This window comes from Podarcis vaucheri (assembly GCF_965113315.1).
Source record: "Podarcis vaucheri genome assembly, chromosome: 8".
In the NCBI taxonomy this organism is placed as follows: Eukaryota; Metazoa; Chordata; class Lepidosauria; order Squamata; family Lacertidae; genus Podarcis; species Podarcis vaucheri.
The window spans coordinates 67,543,539-67,563,910 of record NC_138766.1 but is presented as its reverse complement, the minus strand read 5'-3'; the positions used below and the strand labels follow the sequence as shown (position 1 = coordinate 67,563,910).

General features: G+C 41.0%; 1 protein-coding gene across 2 annotated transcripts; it reads right to left on the bottom strand.

Annotated features, from left to right (window-relative positions):
• Positions 1-1,819: 1,819 nt before the first annotated feature.
• LRRC69 (leucine rich repeat containing 69) lies at positions 1,820-19,377 on the bottom strand. Of its 2 annotated transcripts, XM_082233667.1 has the most exons (8): positions 19,015-19,377; positions 16,313-16,439; positions 15,126-15,198; positions 13,866-14,061; positions 11,106-11,177; positions 5,655-5,756; positions 3,502-3,681; positions 1,820-2,065 (listed from the first exon to the last, which is right to left on the bottom strand). In XM_082233667.1, exons 1-8 carry the CDS (start codon positions 19,360-19,362, stop codon positions 1,955-1,957), a joined length of 1,209 nt encoding a protein of 402 aa, XP_082089793.1. In that variant the 5' UTR covers positions 19,363-19,377; the 3' UTR covers positions 1,820-1,954. The 2 variants fall into 2 exon arrangements, with proteins under 2 accessions (XP_082089793.1, XP_082089794.1); XM_082233668.1 differs by lacking the exon at positions 11,106-11,177.
• Positions 19,378-20,372: the final 995 nt, after the last annotated feature.

Genomic DNA, 20,372 nt, shown 5'->3' with positions numbered 1-20,372 from the left:
ACATCTATAAATGACAAATAAGTAGTAATATATCTTACATGTGTCTCAACAAGGAATCTTAATTACCAGCTCACCTCTTGCCCTCCTTGCCCTTTTGCCTTCTAAAACAAATGGTTAATCTTAAATTTTTATCTTAAACATATGTCAAGGATCTTGAGTTTCACATCAACATTGAAAGATCTCCTTCATTTGAAGGTTTCTAAACAAATGTTTGACAACTAATAAATCAGGACTGCTCAGGACGGCGTCTCTTGTCTAGCAAGGGGGGGCAAGACTGGTGGCTGACTTAATTTCAAAATACAACTCTTAGAACTATATGAAATCTAGCATTTCTTAAATCCTTTGCATAATTACATTTAAGACAATATATTTAATACATAACATAGGTAGCCTTTTAAAAGGAATAAGGCCTTTGTAAAGTAAAAAGGAACTCAGTAAAAAAACAGCTTCAAAAGAAGCCTCTCCAGTTTACAACCCCTCCTTCAGCCAGCTGCTTTTCCCATTAGACAAAAAGACTTGCTAGCTAGATGCTTCCCCATTTGGTCTTGGCCTTTTAACCTTAGAAAGAAGATCTGGGTCATTTACTGGGAGGCACATTGATATTATTTTACTATTTACCAACTATTAATTATGTTTATCTCTGCCTTTTTTATCTTCTGTAACATGTAGGGTCAGTTTCCTGTAATTTCAGCTTTTACGACTTTGAGAATTGTTTTCTGCTATCAATCAAAGGGGCCCTTGTCTAGAAGAATAAACATTACCAAGGTTGTAAACTGCTGGTCTTCTGGCTTGAAACTTTTGAAAATCTTTAAGCTCTCTTTAATATACAAGTCCTGATCAAACATTAATAAAATGCAGGCTTATGCCTGATGCCTCAATTCATTATAAAAATTAATTAATTCAAGCCACTAGCAACCATTGGGCCAGAGCTCTGCGAAGATTGCCGAGGGAGGGAGTCAGGCTGTGCCCTGGCCAAAGGCCTGGTATGTAAACAGTAAAGTCAATCCACATGCTTAAATTTAGGGTCAAGTTTAAGAAACAGCCCTGTTTTCTGTAGCACTGCAATTAATTACATGAGATGAGAATGCAAATTGCAAATCAGGAGGAATTGCAACATAGAAATACTTTTTTTCAGTTCCGGCACCTCTCAGGTGGGCGCCTTTGCCATTATAAGAGAACAAGGCGAGTTTTCTAGTAAAATAGCACTGGAAACACTGAAGATAAAACATGCAAAGAAATAAGAGTGGAAAAGCAAGCAAGCATGTGAACGTCCTATCAAACTGCTTGCTTCTCCATGGAATGTTCTTTTTTCCAAAGGTTGCCAGGATACACAGCTTTCTTATAATCAAAGTTCCTATGAGCAAAGAAATCCTTCTTAATATGTACCAATTCTCTTTCTTTTTAAAAACGCTCCAACACATTTTCTTCTGTGTTGAAAATTATGCATGCCAAATGTTAAAGCCAAGTTATAAACTTCTAGAAAACAGGATTTATAATGGAAATCAAGCACTACGTAATCACTGGACACACGTTAAAAGTGTTCTTTTGCAGTTTTAAGGTCTGACCCTAAATCTTCAGGGGGGGAGAAACACTTATCAGAATTTCAGATTAAGGTGCATGGATCATAACAGAGAAGCCAAAAGAAACCACAGTAACCTAGGCTAGTTAGAGTTTACATTATAAAACTTTTACCTCACTGTTAAACAATGCCATTAACTTCATCCATTTTCAGAAGGAGAGTCAAGGCTGCCAAAACACACCAACTGTACAGCTGTAGGAAATAATTCCTGCCCACCACTAAATCACTTCTCTGCCACCATTGTTCCAGCACAACTGTGTATTTCACATTGAATATGGATATAGCACAAAATGCTGTGTTCTGTTTCCGTTCTTAAGAGTGTCACAAATAGTTGCAACTTGCCAGCTGGGTGAGATCCTGGGTTTATTGCTTGCTCTAGGGTACAGCAATCCCAAAGAGTTCGTGGCCGCTGTGATTAAAGCATTTGTATGAGCACAGAAGTGCCTTGACAGGTAAGAGCTCCAAGTTCCTGCTAGTCTTCATTCGCTTTTAAAAAGAAAGGGGAAAATATAACATCATAACTGTTAGTGTATTTTACAGAGCATATTCATTTTTATAAATTGTAGCGATGTAGGCGTCCTCATGAACCTCTCTGACACAACACAGTCAACCCTTACATTCAGATTTGTTCAGACAAAATGAACAACAAAGAGCTGGCTGAAATGATGTTTAAAATTAATAACATTTGTGTCAGAGCTATAGTTGCCCTCGCACATTTATCTCTAAATAGAAAGGCAGCAGGAATTTTACATCTGCGAGAAGAACAATCCAGCGCTATGTAATCTGGTGGGGAAATGGGCCAGCAGGAGTCAAGGGAAAGCTAATTTACTGGATGGCATTCAAAATTAGTAATTGGAGGAGCAGGACGGTGAAACTGAAAATCAAGATGTTATACCCTGTTGATGAGGTGTTAGGAAACAGTGTCAGATTTGCCACTTCAGCACAAGCCTCAAGAAAGGGCATCATGCAGTGTCCTTTCAGAGACCTTACCCAGGAGAAATATTGATTCTATTATGAAACATAATATTTTATGTAGAAATTCTGTCTGAGCTTCCATGATCTTATGTCCTCCTTTAGTCCAGAGATTAATCCTAGCAGTCTTTGGGGGGGGGGCGCAATCTGTGTGTCCTCTCCCTAGTGACCCTTTCACCATGGTAGTGGAACTGCCAGCGGGCACTATCAAGTTATGGTTCCCATATAAGGCGACATCTTTCTACTGACACTTGCATGTGCACAATAGGAGGTACTGAGTTGTATACCCCATGCTAACAGCCACAGATGGTTCAGACCTGTGGTTTTTATGATATCTAAAACAACAACACTCGACAAACCAGGGTTTCTGAATAGCCTCCAAACCAAGAACTGATTATTTGCAGCTGCTTTGGTATAGCACCTGGACTTACAAATCTTGGCTTGAGATGTAGTAGAAGGATGCTGTATGAGAAAAGTAACCCTCAAGTTCTGTGTGGCACATTTAAACTGGCCACTGACCCTGCCTAGGCCTCACCTAATTGCCAGATCAGGTTCAGGGGCCACTGTCATGAGCTTGTGAGGCTGAAATGTGTCTCTGAAGGACAGGGGGGCGGGATGCGAATTACATAAACAAATGGAACGCAATCAAAGAAAACACGAGATTACAGATGAGATAAGCGAATTAATAAATAACAGCAGAAGTGGTATTAAAAAACAGAGAAAGCTGAGATAGTTTAGATAGGAGATGGCTGGCCACTGATGGAAACCAAATGCTGAACCAGAAGTATTCTCCTTATAACTGGGACCCAATATTTTTTAAAGCACACGCGCAGAAAGGAAACAATAGATTTTGAAGGTGCTCGTGGGAAACATGCCACAGCAGAACCAAGCAAAAGTCTGGATATGCAATGAACCCAGCTTTAAATAATACATGATTCAGGAAAAATTACCTGTCTTATATCCACGAACTGTACACATTCTAGCCACATGCCCAGAAAGCCACGTCTGCACTGAGCACATACTTGTTTATGGGCAAGCATCTTCTGCGCATTTAAGTTCTGCTTTAGCGCTCTGTGTAAATTAAAGTTTTTCTTTTCCAGTTGATCAAGAATAAATCTTGCTGTTAGTTCCTGTATGATTAAAAAGACAGAATAGCTTATATTATTCAAAAGACTTGCAAGAGAATGCTTTTAACCCCAGACACTTAGCAGGAGACTCTGTGAGCATATGGCTCCATATTTTAATAATCTCTTATCCAGATGAGCCTTGTAGCCTTTTACCCCAAGTTGCATAGCTCTGTTTGCAAAAGGCTCTGCCTGATAGGAATAAAAGAGTTGTTCTCTCTATCTCCAGACGTGCGGTAACCATGAGGCACTGATAATTTATTGTAAAGGATAAATCAGGTGCCACACTCAAATCTAGCTCCAGGAAGGACGTTTTTCAATCAGTGTCTATTGATGGAACTTGGAGGAGGGAGCTGTTGCCAGCCAGTGTGGACAATACTAGATGGTAACTCCCTGTATTCCTATCTGAATATGTTCCTTTTTCATGAAGCATGCTAGACTTTTCTACCCACAGACAGCCAGTTAAAGAATTCAGTGCTATTTGTATAACTATTTACAAAATGCAATCAATTTTAAAGCTTCCAAATGAATCTGTTATTTTACAATTTGAGCAAGAATTCAATTCTAACCTCAAATTAATACTGAAATAGCTAATCCTTTTTGTCAAAGATGTCCTGAAAATGCTCTGATTGCTCCATTCTGCTTTTTCCCCCAGCAAAAATACTTATTTTGTAATTATGAATGATTCGCTGAGCTCTTTCCAAAAAGATATATGCAGGTCCCACCCCAAGGAGGTTAATTTTGTAGAATTTGGAAATAATTTGTGTTTTTTCTTTAAAAATTAGATTTGTGTTAAAGTCTTTAAAAAACCAAGTTGGCTTTTAACTTATTACTCATTGCAAAATCATTAACTCAAACAGAACCAAAAAGAGTAGCCATAGAATCCTATGGGAATATAAAATGGCTCACTGTAAGAGAAAAGCAAATTTATTTATAGCAATTGAGATAGTTTGCTGAAGCCACACAATACACAATATACATAGCCATCAAGTACATTTGCAGCCTTTCACAGAAACATTTTTTCACAGACCCACTTGTGGATGTGGTGCTCAAATTCTCAGGCTTTATTCCAAAATTCACTACAACGCCCAAACACCTATCAGACTACAGGTTAGTTCAGAAGTTCACAGCGGAGCTCCAAGACACATGGCTAGACATTAAGCTAAGACATTGTCCCAATACTCACCACACTCAGGGCCTTGAAATGTTTTTGAGGTGCTATCATCTGGGGAAGAGTCAAAACCAGACCTTATCAGGGAGGTGGTCTGCTTTCAGCTGCTTAGAGCATCCTTCAATGCAATAAGAATTACTTTTGTACTATATAGTCCTTTGTAAGTCTTCATGAAAGATACACTTTGTCTACCTCATTGAAAACTTCTTCTCATTAATATACTGTTGTTACAGTCCTGTGCCTTTCAGTGCTTTTTTGTGGCTGTTATATAGAACTGTGCTCTTGTATGTGATTTTAAATATCTTCCCCATGTATTTCAGCATTTTTCAATCTTTGGAGAGTTGCATAGGTTTCACTAACATTTTGCTCTTTAAAAGGATGGGGCAGAAACAGTGTTCATTCAGTGTTTGTGCTCTTTAAAAGGAACGGGTAGAAACAGCTACTATTAACTTTTTTTTCTCTGTACTTAAATACTGCTGGAAAGTGGTTGGCTTCCACCATAGCATCTGTTATTATTTTCCAAGAAATCACTACAATTTATCAAAATCCTGAAACTTTAATTAACTTAATTTCAAATTCTATCCACCAGACTAAGGATCATTTTTAGTAAGTAAAACTATCTCTTGGAATACAGAATGGTTATTTAGAATGGTTTGAATGAAGGATTTGGATTACTCTGAAATCTGAAAAAAGTAATTTTTAAGCTATAGGGTGGTATTTAATTAAGTCATACCCAGAGATGACCCACTAAAATCTATGGACTTTAGTCCATTGTTATCTATAATTTTGAAAAGTTTTCTCCAGTAACCTTAAGAGTCAAAATGTCCTCCTCTTGTATGGCACTAACTGGATGTTTCTGAAGCAATGGATTACTTTCACAATAAAGTTCCTCCAGTTCAAGATCTTCCATCTGTTTAAATAACATAAGAAATACAGGAAACATCAATACTTTCAACAAAATGTTTACCAAATGTCATTTCCAATGAGAAGGCAGGGTGTCTTATCTCCTGATCAGATAAAAGTTGCAGGCAACTTCCTGTGGCTTGGCAGATCAAATTCAGGTCACGGGTTAGCCACCCTTATTCTAAAGAGAGGCCAGACAGGAGCATCTACCCCATGAGATCTCCAGCTTGGCATGTTGATACTGCTGGCTGCTTTAGTATTAGACTTTTATTGCAGCTGCAAAAATAGGCATACTGACTTGGAAGAAAGTCCCTGTGAACTAAGTCAGGGCCAAACTATTTCATGTTCAATTTATTGATTAAACTTAACCCTTAACGGCACTCCTCCAGCCTCAGCAGTTTTTTGTGCGTGTGTGTGTGTGGTTTTTTTCCCCTTCTCTTTAAGTATTTGCCCAGGACGATATCTACCTTTACCTCCCCACCCCCATTTAATGTTGTTATTTTAATGTATATCATGCTATGGCCACACGGCTAATGCAATAAAATTTATGTGTGATTAAACTTGCATCTTTTTTAAAAAAATAAAATAGTAAGCACCAGAGGGGTCTGCAGCTGGTGCCCCTCCAGTCCAAAAATTAAGCACTGCTGTCCACAGAGGACTCCATTGTTGAAGTCCCAGAGAGACCAGAGGCTCCTTTGTTTAATTGCAGCAGGACATTACTATAGCAGGTGGCACCCTTCAACAGAAGAAGTACCTTCCTCTACAGCAGAGCTTTCCAAACTGTGTGTCATGACATGTTAGTGTCGGCTGCAGTGTGTAGGTGTGTCATGTGACTGCTCCCCATGCTCCTCCCAGGGCTGGAAAGGGGTTAGTTTAACCTCTGGTTTGCTAATAATAATAATAATAATAATAATAATAATAATAATAATAATAATAATTATTATTTGTACCCCGCCCATCTGGCTGGGTTTCCCCAGCCACTCTGGGCGGCTTCCATAGAAACAAAAATACAGTAAAATATCACAGATTAAAAGCTTCCCTGAACAGGGCTGCCTTAAGATGTCTTCTAAATGTCAGGTAGTTATTCATCGCTTTGACATCTGATGGGAGGGCGTTCCACAGGGCGGGCGCCACTACTGAGAAGGCCCTCTGTCTGGTCCCTGTAGCTTTGCTTCTCGCAATGAGGGAACCGCCAGAAGGCCCTCGGCGCTGGACCTCAGCATCCGGGCAGAACGATGGGGGTGGAGACACTCCTTCAGGTATACTGGGCCGAGGCCGTTTAGGGCTTAGTAAACCTGAATTACTGTGTCACAAAATGATGCATGTCTAAAAAGTGTGTCACAAACAGGGGAAAGTTTGGAAAGCTCTGCTGTACCGACAGGGCTAACAACTGAGATGTAGCTGCTACCACAGTTGGTTTTGTTGCTGAAGCGGTATCCTATAACACAGTCTGAGATTCACATCCAGCCAGAACTTCACCTTGCCTTCCTCTGCTTTCAGACTGAGCCTTGCCTCACCTCAGCTTGCATCCCACCTGAGCCTACTTAGCATTGTGCTGTTCTGCACCTAGCCTGACCCTCACCTTACCACAAAACAAGGTTTGATGAAATTTCTCTAAGTAATTTACAAACCATCTTGAAATAAATGGTACTGATTCTTTGTTCCTTCTGTAATGATTACTATTCCTCTTATACACATTCTGGTCTATGAATACTTTCCAATGACAAATCAGTAAAAAATATTTTAAATCACAAGTTCTTATGCTACATAAGCAAATATTAAGTGGGCTCCTTTGAGAGGAAGCGCGTAATAGAAATTTGCTTAATAATATTGCATTTAGCTTAATTTGATACTATGTGGTTTTATGAAACAACCTAAGCTTATCTAACTCTAATGTTTTATTAGATAGAGCATACAAAGATAGGTAAATCGATAGATAACAATTCTGCTGATATTATATAAGCAACTACTCAATGTAAGCAAAGCTAGAAGATCCTGACTTACTGAGAACACCTGTATTAAACGTATAAACACAGAGAGAGGATTCTGTGCAGCTGGTATATCTGTAAAACCTTTTATTGTCTTTCCACAAATGAAAGCTTGAGATTTTGTGACATTAAAAAGTTCATACCTCCAGGGCAAGATGAGTGAATAGGCAATTACATTCTGGGTCACATAGTTTGTAGCAATCACCATAAAAATATATCACTTTCTTACAGCTTTTTTTTTTTCAAATTATAACTATGACAGAATCTCTGAGGTGTAATCCAAAATCTCCTTTACAAGAAACGTCAAAAGATGATTTCATTCTCATAAAATATAGTGAAGAACAGATCAGTAAGTTTGGAACTCTTGAGTTCTATAGCTAGCACAGGTTCCACATAAAAAATGACTACTAGCTGTTCATGACAATGAATTTAGCAGATATTTATTAATCCAGCCAAAGTTAAAACTCTTAAAGCCCATTGATTTCAATGGAAAAGTTTTTAAATGTGCTAACACTGAAAACAGTGGGACTTAAAAGTGCTTAAATTTAGGTCGATTATACCAACAATTGTTTAAAAGGCTCAGCAGGATATAGAAGGCTAGGTACCGTATTTTTCGCTCTAAAGCACGCACCCAACCCTAACACCCACACAGTTTTTAGAGGAAGAAAATCTGTAGGCATGCCACCCGTAGGCATTCCCTCCATAACACGCACAGACATTTCCCCTTACTTTCTAGGAGGAAAAAAGTGAGTGTTATGGTGCAAAAAATACGGTATTTGTTTGCATTTTCAGCAAAGCATAAATGGCAGTTAACTGTTGCAACAAGCGCAATTCTTCAATAATTATAATCTGGGCAGTTGTGTGATAAGAACTCCGTAATATTTTTTAAAGTAACAAAATTAAACAGTATTGACATGGTTCTAAGGAATTTTTCTACGCATACTTACTTGGTAGAAGGAAGTTGCATTGAACTAAAAAAATGTTACTTCAGAGCAAATATCCATAAAACTGACATGTTCAACACTTTCAAATCCCTTATTTAAATACTAGAATATTGAAGTGCTTAACTCTGCCTCTTAAACTGACTTAGGGGCTAACTGCATCTTAATGCACACATGTAAAGTTAGAGTCTCAAGACCACCTTTCAAAAGTTAGATGTACTCAGCTGTGTGTGGATAGTGCCAATTCTTTTTCCATTGGGAGAAATACTCAATTCTTTTCTAAATCTAGGTCTGTTTGGCTGCAAATATCCTTTTAAAAATGAATCCTTTATTTCTGCCCAAATGCAAATTGGCTCACAGACAAAATTTACATTCCCCCCACCCCCATTATGTGAGTTTTATAGCTCAAAAGAGCCATATTTTCATGCCAATATACGCACTGTTTACATTACAGAATACTTGCAACCTTTCGTTCCTTTTAATTTACATAATTCTAGTACATGTAAGATGATAGGTGCAAGAAGGTGTTCTAGTTCCAAAATCTATTTGGTTTGATAACATGCTTGTTTGGAGTTTCATAATTTTTTGAATATTTTCCTTCTGAAATTTTTTAAAGTACAGCCAAAATAATCTAGAAAAGGGCCTTTGCACATGTAAAAGTATAATGTATGCATATGAGAACACTAGTTCCTCAGTAAAGTATTTTCTACTGTGCTCTCAAATGGAAGAGATGAATTTATTGTGTCCATCACAGATGTCAGGTGGAAGACTAGAAAGCCACTTCTAACAAGTGGAAGGATAGTGGCTTCCATTATGAATGATAAACTCATCAAAAGAAGTAGATAAAGCAAATACCACAAAAAGAACCCTTTAGAAAAGTACTGCTAACAAATCATACCTAATCAAACTTTATATTTAAATGCTATATCTTGAATTTGAAGTTGATTACTTGAATTCTTAGATGGGTATCTCTTCAAACAAGTTTCAGAAACTGAATTCCTAAATACAGGCTTTCTTATGCTTACAGATGGCTTCTGGTCTTCTTCAGTAGTTGTTTGTTGCTACTTAAAGATGCATTTTCTATTTTGCTAGCAGTATCGTTTTTAATAGTTCCATTATGAATGACTCAGTTTGCCTCGACACCCCTGAAATTGCACATGACTTGCACCATGCTACTCTTCTATTTCCACCAGGAATAGTACATATAGTACAGAATATGTTAAATTCACTGCTTCACACAACAGGGTAGAGATTGCTAACGTAAAGAAACAGGCCTGGACCAAAGCAGGAAACACAAATGGTGCCCGCTTCTTCACACTAAATAACAGAAGGTTCTCCTGTACAAGCCTAGCTAAAAAGAATGGATTTTGCAGATTTCACATTCCTGTTCATCTTGATGTTGCTTAGAAAGCCCTTTCCTGGATTGTGCCCTATAGGCCAGACCTCTACCTTCCACTCTACTAAAATTTAATGGAACCTATTATCTCTTGCCTTAGGCAACTACCACACACTACCTCATATTAGGGTCATTTTTGGTAGGGAACCTGAGTCATTAATGTCTAATGGCAGCTATTTGCATTACACATCAAATACATTTAATGCTGGTATCAAACGAGTGCTTTCTGCAACAATGCCATGATATATTCAGGTACACAAATATTTGAAACACACATGAGCACAAGGGGATGTTGTCCATGCTTCAGCAGCAAACACAGTTGTAGTTGCGAAAAAGAAAAAGAAAAACAGTTTGCCATGTAGTGTACCTGCAGTAGGAAATCACTCTGTGGTTAAAGGCTGTTGGTCAGATAAACTGGAATATTGTGAAACCATATGCAAAGACTGAACATTCAAACGTTCAAGAAAATTATTTTCTACGGGTGAACTTTTCCAGTTGGCTTTTCTGTATTAGTAAAAAACTGAGTTGAGCAGTGTGACATTATGTAGTGCTGCCCTCAGGTGTTTGCTGATATTATTGCAGCATGCAATAAGCATTTCTTTATATACAGTGGATGCTCGGGTTGCGAACGTGATCTGTGTGGGATGCACGTTCGCAACCTTCAGCGTTCGCAACCCGCAGTGGCGCATCTGCGCATGCACAGGTTGCGATTCGGGACTTCTGCGCATGTGCAAAGCGTGATTTAACCCGTTCCAGTACTTCCGGGTTTCGGCAGGTGCGTAACCCGAAAAAACACAACCTGAAGCGGCTGTAACCCGAGGTATGACCCGAGGTATTGGGTGGGGTTGGGGTCCAGAGAGCTGTAGGCATACTTCCCTTCACATTGGGCAACTTTCCTGCCTGCTGCTCCAGTTACTAGAATTGCCATCCTTTGCTCAATAACTTTTTATGGTGTATCCATATTCCATTTTACTAATTTTCATAATGTACAGATTATTCCACTGAAGAGATCTATTAATAGTCCTACTTACTGCTGTTGGGAAGATCTGGATATTGTTTCCTGCTACATCTAGAACTCTAAGCCTCTTCAATTTGCAAAGTCCCTAGTGAAAAATGATAAAGGAGCCTTAGCAACATTAAAGTAAATTATATTGACTCGGACATCAGAGGTGAAAGGACAAAAATAAACAGTTGTCAGAAGTGGGAGAATAAAAATCATACAGGGAAAGCTGAAAATGTATTCTAAGAGGGACTAGATTTTAGTTGGTATTAAAACAAAGTACTCTATTTAGAATATTTACCTCTCTGGGGGTATATTTACAAATTGAAAATTGATACAGAAGGTAACAAAAGACGACATAGATGATAGAAGTGAGACAGATAGGAAAAGAATATGTATTTAGGTTATTTGCACTTACTTAGGCAGAGGGCTTATTCACACTTCCGCTAATGCCATGCCTGGAAAGCATGGGTCCAAGCAGTTTTCCGCTTGACTCGTGCTTACTAGGCATGGGTCCAGGTGGTTTTCCCCTTGCCCCACTCCTTTCCAAGAGAAAACCCACTTAGACTGGAAGAAATAGCAAACCAGGGAAAACCCAAATTGCCATTTGCTCTGACTGAGCGCTAAAGAGCAGTTTTCCCCAGGGGAAAGCAGCGGGGCAAAAGGAAGTGTAGACAAGCCCTTAGTTTCAGTAGTGCAGTGTTTCCCAACCACTGTTCCGCGGCACACTAATGTGCCGCGAGATGTTGCCTGGTGTGCCGCGGGAAAAATTAAAAAATTTGAAAGATTTTTTTTTAAAAGTCAAATTTTCGATTGGGGCGCCGTCACTAGATGACCCCTGGGGTTCCCTCCCTCCCGCTCTGCGCCTCCCTCCTCCTCCTCCGGGGAGGCCCTTCCTGGCTCTCGGCCAAGGCTTGGCGGCTGCCACTCACTCGCTCGCTCGCCCACCCGTCCCTCCATCCTTGCACCCGGCCTCTCCCCCTCCGTCCCCGGCGCGGGGGCTGCCGGGATCCGTAGTCCCCTCGCCCTTGGGCTCCGCGCCCACGCGGGGTGCACAAACTACGTTTCCCAGCATGGCCTGGCGGGCCGGGCGTTTTCTTTGAAGCGCTCTTCTCCCGGCCATGGAATGAGCGCAGCGGCGGCGGCCGGGCGGGCAGGGGCTCTTCCGCGCAGACCCCGCGCAGCCTGCCTGCACCCCCGCGGAGATCGGGCGGCAGGATGGAGCCCGGGGATCCCCGCGGAGGCGGAGCGGAGGAGGCGGAGGCTGCCCCCCAGGTAGGGCTGCGTCGGGGTTTTTTTATTTTTGCAATGCTGCATCCGCGCCGGAGGGGACGCATCGGACCGTGGGGAGACCCCTTGGTGGGCGTGCAAGGCAATGCATGCGTGCAGGCGTTGCATGGAGTGCAGTGCAATGCAATGGCAACGCGGCGCCCTGCATGCATGCATGCAACTTCCACCGGCGCTCCGGACTTGGCAGGTGAGGGGGGTCCCCAGTGGGCGGCAGAGAGAGCCGGGAGGGCGAAGGGGAGCCGGGGGGGGAGCAGCACTGCTCCCCGAGCCGAGCCCGGGGGGAAACTTTGGCGTCGTTGCGCCGGGTGTTGGAAGCGGAGGCTGGCGGGGGCCCCTCATCTGCAAAACCTGGTCGCCTCTCATATATTTCGTGCATTGCATTCATCGCCCGCTTTCTCCTCCAAGGAGCTCCCGGGGGCGCGCGTGGTTCTCCCCGTGTTATCCTCGCAACAACAGCCCTGCAAGGTGGGTCAGGCGAGTGGCCCAAGGGAGCACACAGGGATTGTCCTGGCCAGGTGGGGTGATTTGAACCCTGCTCTCTGCCCGGTCTTCGTCCTCATTTAGCCCCCACATGTGCATGACTGTGCATGACTGAGGTTTTCCCCCCTCGTCTTGGCTATGGTGTGAGTCTGTGCTGTTAATTAATGGGGTTCTGCCTTCGGAGAAGATGAGCCAGCCCTCAAGGAGGTGATTATGTAATTTGCTAGCAATTCATGTCCCTCCCGGCGTGACGCTGCGCGCTGACGTCACGGGGCTGTAATGGTGGTGTGCCTCGAGATTTTTTTCATGAAACAAGTGTGCCTTTGCCCAAAAAAGGTTGGGAAACACTGCAGTAGTGAATGGTAACTAGGTGGTTCTGCTAAAGGCTTCAAAGAAAAGGAGGGATTTAAAGGAAGAGAAACACAATATCACAGTGGTATTTTGGGAAGCAATTCTGGGCATAGCAGGCAGCAAAGCAGAAAGGCAAGATGAGGTTCCATGCAAAGCAAAAGCTATTTTCCTTTAATCCACCCATGGTAATTCTTCATTAATTGTAATGTTAGGGTATTTTCAGGGCTGAGCATTTCCCATATGGTGAATATCAATAATGTGCTTATATGAATTCCCTCCACCTTCTTAGTTTAGCAAAACATAACAGATTCTAGGTTGTAGCTAACTAAATTCTACTCAGAGTAGTAGCAGTAGTAGTAATAGTAGTAGTAGTTATAGGCATGGGTAGTTCTTGGTTTACTGACTGTTGTTTGCTGGGAGTGAAATAAAGCATGATCACTGGTTCAGATGTAATGCTAAGTCAGGGATTGTGGCTTGCTTCTTCCCAGTGTGAGCAGAGAAGAGCAAACACAGTAAACAATTAACTATGGCTTACCATGATGTGCTAACTGGCTATAAACAGTCTTCACAACACATGGTGATTAAAAAAAAATTAATCCCTGTACAAACTGCATATGACTTTTGTATTGGTCTCAAGAAAACACAGTTTTCAAAGCACACCACTACTCACATCAGGAAGTTCTTCTATTTGATTTCTTGCCAAAATCAAGATCTTGAGTTTTCTCAGGTATTTAATCTCTTCAGGGAGCGCAGTGATGGAATTGTTGAACAAATGGAGTTCACACAACTTTCGGAGATAACAGAATTCTTTGGGAATTTTTTGCAGTTGGTTATTGTCTAAACTCAAGCATTCAAGATGTTCAAGCCTATGAAAGGAACAAAGAATTCCAAGCCTCCAACTCTATTTTTCTTTTGTATGTTTACCAGTGAATGTTGGTCTACACATCTGCATCTGGATAGATTTTAATACAAAACAGGATTTAAAGTTGTTAATTAGTCTATCAAGTGAATGTACCTCAGTCACTGCCAATAAAGGTATAGAAAAAGCACTAGAACTCAAAATTAATGTGGTAGTTTTTAATTCATAGGTCAGAGTTATGTTTCTCATAGGTAAGAGTTAACCCTGTAACTAAGCACAATCAACTGAAGATGTAGCAGCCCAATAAGTAACTGTTTATCATCAAAGGAGCAAGTAGGCCTGGCACTGTGAAGACCTTCTTTGAACAGGCTTTTGGGAATTGACTGCTTTGAATAAAAGGGCTGGTGCTGTGATGTTTTTATTGTAATTATTTGTATGTTTAATTTTTTTTATATATATGTACTGTTTATAGTTTTATTTCTATTTAAATGTTTAATTGTTTTTAATTATTGTTGTTTTTCTCTATATTTTTAGTGATCCTTGTTTTTATTTGTAAGCTACCTTGATTCCCATCAAGGAAACAAGTGGGGTATAAATAAGTATATAATAATAAAGGAATGGCTGCTGACATGGATGGAACCTAAACCCTACGAAGCGTACAATACCACAAAACATTATGTTTAAATATCTAGCTTAAGATTTCTATAGGAGCCCTTTTGCAATCCTAATGTAACCATATGAGAACTTGGGTCTACCTGTTGTAACACTAACGTGGACAGAACAGAAGCAATTTTTAGTACAGCTAGTGAGTCTGAAACAAAAGAAAAGTAGAATGGATGACTGGGGAGGGCACTGGTGTTATTTTATTTTTTCTGCTGCTATTGTCCAAAAAGTGTGAAGCGTGGAACCAAAATAAGGCATATAACTTGCTATATTTTATTGTTTTTGCCATTCAGTATTAAGGAATATATCACACCTTCTGCCCAGATAAACATGGGCAAATGCTATGTCTCATACTAATAAATAATGTTATAGGCAGCTTAGGTAAAACTTCAAAATTATAGTAGTTACCTTTGTATCTCTGGAGGAAGATAACTAAGCTGGTTGTTGTTCAGATTGAGAACTACTAAATTTTGCAATCCATCTGTAAAAAAAGACAGTTTTAAGATAAAGTATATATTATCTATATAGACCTGAATATGCATTTTAATGCCATTGCATTCCATTTTTGTCATTACAGTGTGTGTGTTTTTATTGATCAACAATGTAACATGGGTGATCATTTGGTTACTAGGTAAGTACAGTACACTGTTTCAAGGGGAATATGAAGTGTTGCCAAAGGAGATAAAGAAAGTATATGCTCAGAGAGGTGACAGGACAGAGTCATGGGAAACCCAAAATGGGAATCAATGATAGGATAATCCACAGTATGGAACAGGAATAATAACAGTCCAGTTCTATACATAGTTGCTTGCAAGAAAGTTCTCCTGAATAAAGGGAAGTTACTCCTAGGGCAGTGTGGACAGAGTGACAGCAAGGGAACAAAATGAGAACAGAAAGCAGGTTTGTAAACTTGGCTACAACGTCATAAGCAGCCTAAATCTCAGTGATTGCCCATGCAGTTACATATATATTAATTACAAACATCGTACATTTGGGGAACTGAGACTATTTAGGGCTACAATGTTTAGTAAGACAGATTATTAAAAACATTTAAACGTAGACTCCTTTAAAAATGTCATAGAAGACTGGCACCATCATAGAAATTTGCCTTATCTCAAAAGAATAAATGTTTTTCTCTAAGAGAGAAAACATCTTCTGCAACATGTGTATACATCATCTAAAAAGAGTGTATTTTCTCCAAAACTATTAGGGTTTGCTCATACACAAATTTATTCAATTTGATTCACTGATGCTACAATCCTTTCCCCTCTAAACGACTTTTCCTGCTGTGCCTTGTCTTTCAGATTGTCAACATGAAAAGAGGAGATAGGAGGGGAGGGGCTGTCATATTATGAATATCTGTAGATCCTCCATTGGCTGAAGGGTTGGGTAAAAGCGCTTTAATTAAAAACTGGAAGTAAGTCCCATTTAATACAATGATGCTTGTTTATGAGATAACAAGCATAGATTCAGAAACATGATTTATCAACTGTAAGTTTTTATGGAGCAGAATTTCTACAACAGAATATATTATATGTCACATTATATACATTGCACAATAGAATGATTTTGAGCAGGATGTGATATGAGCTTACCAAATATTAAGGGTGATATTCTGGTGATCTTGTTTCTAAACAAATGAAGAGTCTGCAAAGACTTGAGGTATTTCAGCTGCTCTGGAACCTCCTCAAAATTATTATTTCCCAAATTTAGTACCTTCAACTATAATAAAATATTTAATTAAACAGCCTTGCATCATTTCTTTCACCAAAACATCAGCCACATATGAAGAGTCTGCTGGATCAACCAATGGCCCAATTAGTCCAGCATCCTGTTCTCACAGCTGCCAACCATATGCATATGGGAAGCCCCAAAGCATGGCCTGAGCCTAGATGGTATTCATTTACTTAAATAGGTAAAGGTAAAGGGATCCCTGACCATTAGGTCCATTCGCGGATGACTCTGGGGTTGCGGCACTCATCTCACTTTACTAGCCAAGGGAGCCGGCGTACAGCTTGCGGGTCATGTGGCCAGCATGACAAAGCCGCTTCTGGCGAACCAGAGCAACACACGGAAATGCCATTTACCTTCCCGCCGGAGCAGTACCTATTTATCTACTTGCACTGTGTGCTTTCAAATTTACTTAATGCATTTACTTAAATTTACTTTCTTACTTGAAAACTAAAAAAATAAATACCCTAAATCCAATATTATTTTAAAAATAGCATATTTCACCAGATCACACTGTGCTTTTGCAGTGTACCTTATGCTACAAAATGTGGTTTTGCCATTTTCTCTGTAAGCACTTTTCTGTACTAAGCCTCCTTTCTGTCTGTAATATGCTGTGATTTTAATTACCGTAGTTAGGTTATACAGAGCTGGTTGAACTAGGTTTGATCCATCCAAGTTACTTGCTTTAGTTGTGCCCAAGAGTTTGAATACACTCACTAGGAATTTTAACTTTTCCTTCTTTAAACAGTAGGCCTGGAATCCTATCAGAAACTGCATCCTGAAATGATGAGACAAGTATCTCTTTCTCTTCCAAAACATGAGTTAGGAAGGAGAAGCAAAGAGAATCAAATACTTCTCCATACAAATCCACCATATGCCATTATGCCAAAGGAGAAAGCATGATAGGACTGCACCCATTCCGAGAAGAGAGGCTGGCACAGTGCTACTCAAAATAATTATGTATTGTGGTATAGCCAGCACTTTCAACAACACTGCTTTCAGCATGAAGTATAAATATTTTACAATTGTGGAAAAATACACACTTTCGTGCCACAGTCATGGGGCTTTGTGAAAGTATTTTGAAGTAATTTGAGTTTTCCCAGAACATTTTTAAAATGTTGTTTTAAAAAGTGCATATTAGTCCCAGGTTGAATTATACTACTGCCAAGTTTCAGTCCGTCATAAAAAGTTCCATAACCACTTTTATGACCCATAAAAAATAAAGGCTTAGATTGAAAGATGTAAAGAACTATTCCCTTCCCTCCACCCCCAATCCAGCTGTTCAGTCAATGCCTTCTACTTGATCCCAGTTCTCTCCTAATTTAATATGATAAATAACCCAGAAACTAAGGGCACTGTCCAGTTAAATGTTGTGCACCCTTAACCTCCATTGATTCTAATGGTAAAGTAGAGCTTTTTAAAAGCTCTTAAATCTCTGTCACTGAAACCAATGGAGCTTGAAAGTGTTATCTTTGAACACTTGCATCCTCTATTTATGACCATGAAGACTATAGCATCTTTACCTTTCCATTAGCAATCTAAAACTTGATCGTAGCATAAAATTTTGTTACAAAGACAAATCGCAAAATTAGTCAAAGAAAGCTGCACTACAGTTCCCAAATGCTCTTTTAAAAAAAAAGGGCTTTTCAGAAGGAACAAGCCCAATTTCACTTACAGAAGAACCACATGTTCCTCTTGTTTTAAAAGCCCACAACACAACTGGAAACCCTAGGATGATGCTTTGTACTTTTTGTCCCCCCAATGAAGATTTTGAGCAGCGCTCCATTCCAGCTGTCCTGGCATCACAAAGAGCCGCAGATGAGGGGTTCCCCCCCATCTTTGCTGCACAATGCAGAACAGGGATCCCAAGCCACTTGAGTACAGAGGTAGTGATTGCCCTGGACAGCTTATCCTAGACTTGTGGTTCCCAAAAAGGTCTACAGGGGGGCAATTTGATTTTTAAGGAGGGCAATTCAAGAATGAGTTATTAACAGTGAATGGCCTTTTAGGCTCCCTCCACGTGAATAGGAGCTCACTTTTTGAATAAGAAGAATTATATGTCACGGGGGGGGGTGATGGTCAGGATTTTAGAGAAGCTTAGGTGAGGCATAGCCAAAAAAAGGTTGGGAACCACTGTGGACTTAGACTAAGGTTACCAGACGTCCCCGTTTCCCGGGGACAGTCCCCCGATTTATGAATCAGTCCCCATACAGAATCCACTGAATTTGAAAACTGTCCCTGGATTCACTGAAAAAAATCTGGTAACCTTAACCTAGACCTATAGGGATGGCTTTTGAGCAGGTCCTGACCAGCCTGCCAAATGCCCCCCACCTGCCCGCCTCCCACCTTGCACTGTCTCTTTATCAGCAGCTGAGGGAAGAAAAGTCCTACCACTTTATTTTCATGCTAGGTTCATAGGCTAAATAACGCGGCGGGAAAGGCGCTGTCAGAAAAGCACAGGAGCAGGGCTGGGGGCGTGGGGCTGAACCCTAGTGGTTACAGAGATGGAGGGACGGAGCCCCATGGCGCAGAATCCTCGACCAAAGGATTTGCTGGGCCGCCTCACCCGGCCCAGAGCCTTCATATCCTGAGGCAGCCGGCGCAGGCTGTTGTCCCGCAAGCTCAGTCTCTCCAGGCCCTTCATCTTCCCCAACCCCCGCGGCAGGCGGCGTAGCCCCCGCGCCTTCAGCGACAGGCAGCGAGTCCCTGGCCCACCACGCAGAGCCCGGAGCAGCTCCGCCGTCATGTTTCCTCTCCCTCCGGCCCGGTCGGCTCCGCGGCGCCGTAGAAACCGCGGGCGTAAACAAGGCCTCGCAGTCGCCATGGATACGGCGAAAGCGGCGCGTCGTCCTGAGGCCTCGTGGCCATGGTAACGGGCGTCTACGTTACGAGAGGCCGCGGTGAGACCGCGCATGCGCAAGGGAGAGGCATAGAGGCCGGGGTGGGTGATGGGAACTGTAGTCCGGCAATGTTAGGAAAGCCGCAGACAGATGCCCGGTCCCTGCAAATAAGAAGTGGAAGCAGGGGCAGCGAGGGGAGGAAATAAGGGCGACTAGTCGTGATTTTGGCTGCTTCTCTTTATAAAAAGGCGCAGTAGGAACTGGACAAGAAGAAATAGCATTGTTTGTAGGTGGATAACAACAAAACACAAATGCCGGAGTGTAGAAATTACCTATTTCTAGGATGGGGCCAGGAAGGGGAGGCTGGGACATAGGAACATTGGAAGCTGCCTACTGAGTCGGACCATTTCATCCATCTAGCTTACTACTGTCTACACTGACTGGCAGGGTCTTCCCCTGGTTTCAGACACGTTTTTCTCCCAGACCTGTCTGGAGATGCAGAGGATTGAACCTTCCGCATGTGCTGATGCAAAATGACAAGAATAGTTCCACGTACAACATTATTTCTTCTAACTCCATGTTTTTCAAAAGTTTATTTTGCATTTCTTTTAAAATCTTTAGTCCCAGGAACTCAAGCACAGGAAAACTGGCTTTGTATATATTTATATACCGTATATGAATGAGGAAAGTGATGCCTGCTTTAAGATGGTGCTACAGCAGGTTTTTCTTAAAAAATCTATTAATCTGTCTGAATAATCATCAGGGCCCTTTTTCAATTAAAAGTTTTTAACTCTGATGAAATGGCGCATCCCTAAAAACAGCACATGTATTCCGTTTTACAGATGTATAAAATCTCCTTCCACCAGCAGCCTCAGCAACTTTTACTGTGATTTGTCGAGAGCAGGGAGCAAACCTTAAGAGCCCCTCCCCTACTTCATTAACTTATATTTTGGAAATAGCCCAGGCTATTTTGCGGGGTGTGTAGTTTTGGGGGGAGCTCTTCCCTTGCCAGCCTCTGTTTGCTGTTGCTGCAGTAGCCATGGTTACTGATGCGGTAGAAGACCCTTTCTGGCTGCTATCAACA

Bases quoted from the DNA above. Each gene is read 5' to 3' on its own strand.
- LRRC69 (XM_082233667.1), bottom strand. From the start codon at position 19,362: ATGCGCGGTCTCACCGCGGCCTCTCGTAACGTAGACGCCCGTTACCAT. The intron at 5,757-11,105 runs GTAAGTAGGACT...TTATTTAAACAG, and splicing joins TCCAGATCTTCCCAACAGCA to ATGGAAGATCTTGAACTGGA. The intron at 2,066-3,501 runs GTAATTTTTCCT...TCTTTTTAAAAG, and splicing joins AGTTCGTGGATATAAGACAG to CGAATGAAGACTAGCAGGAA.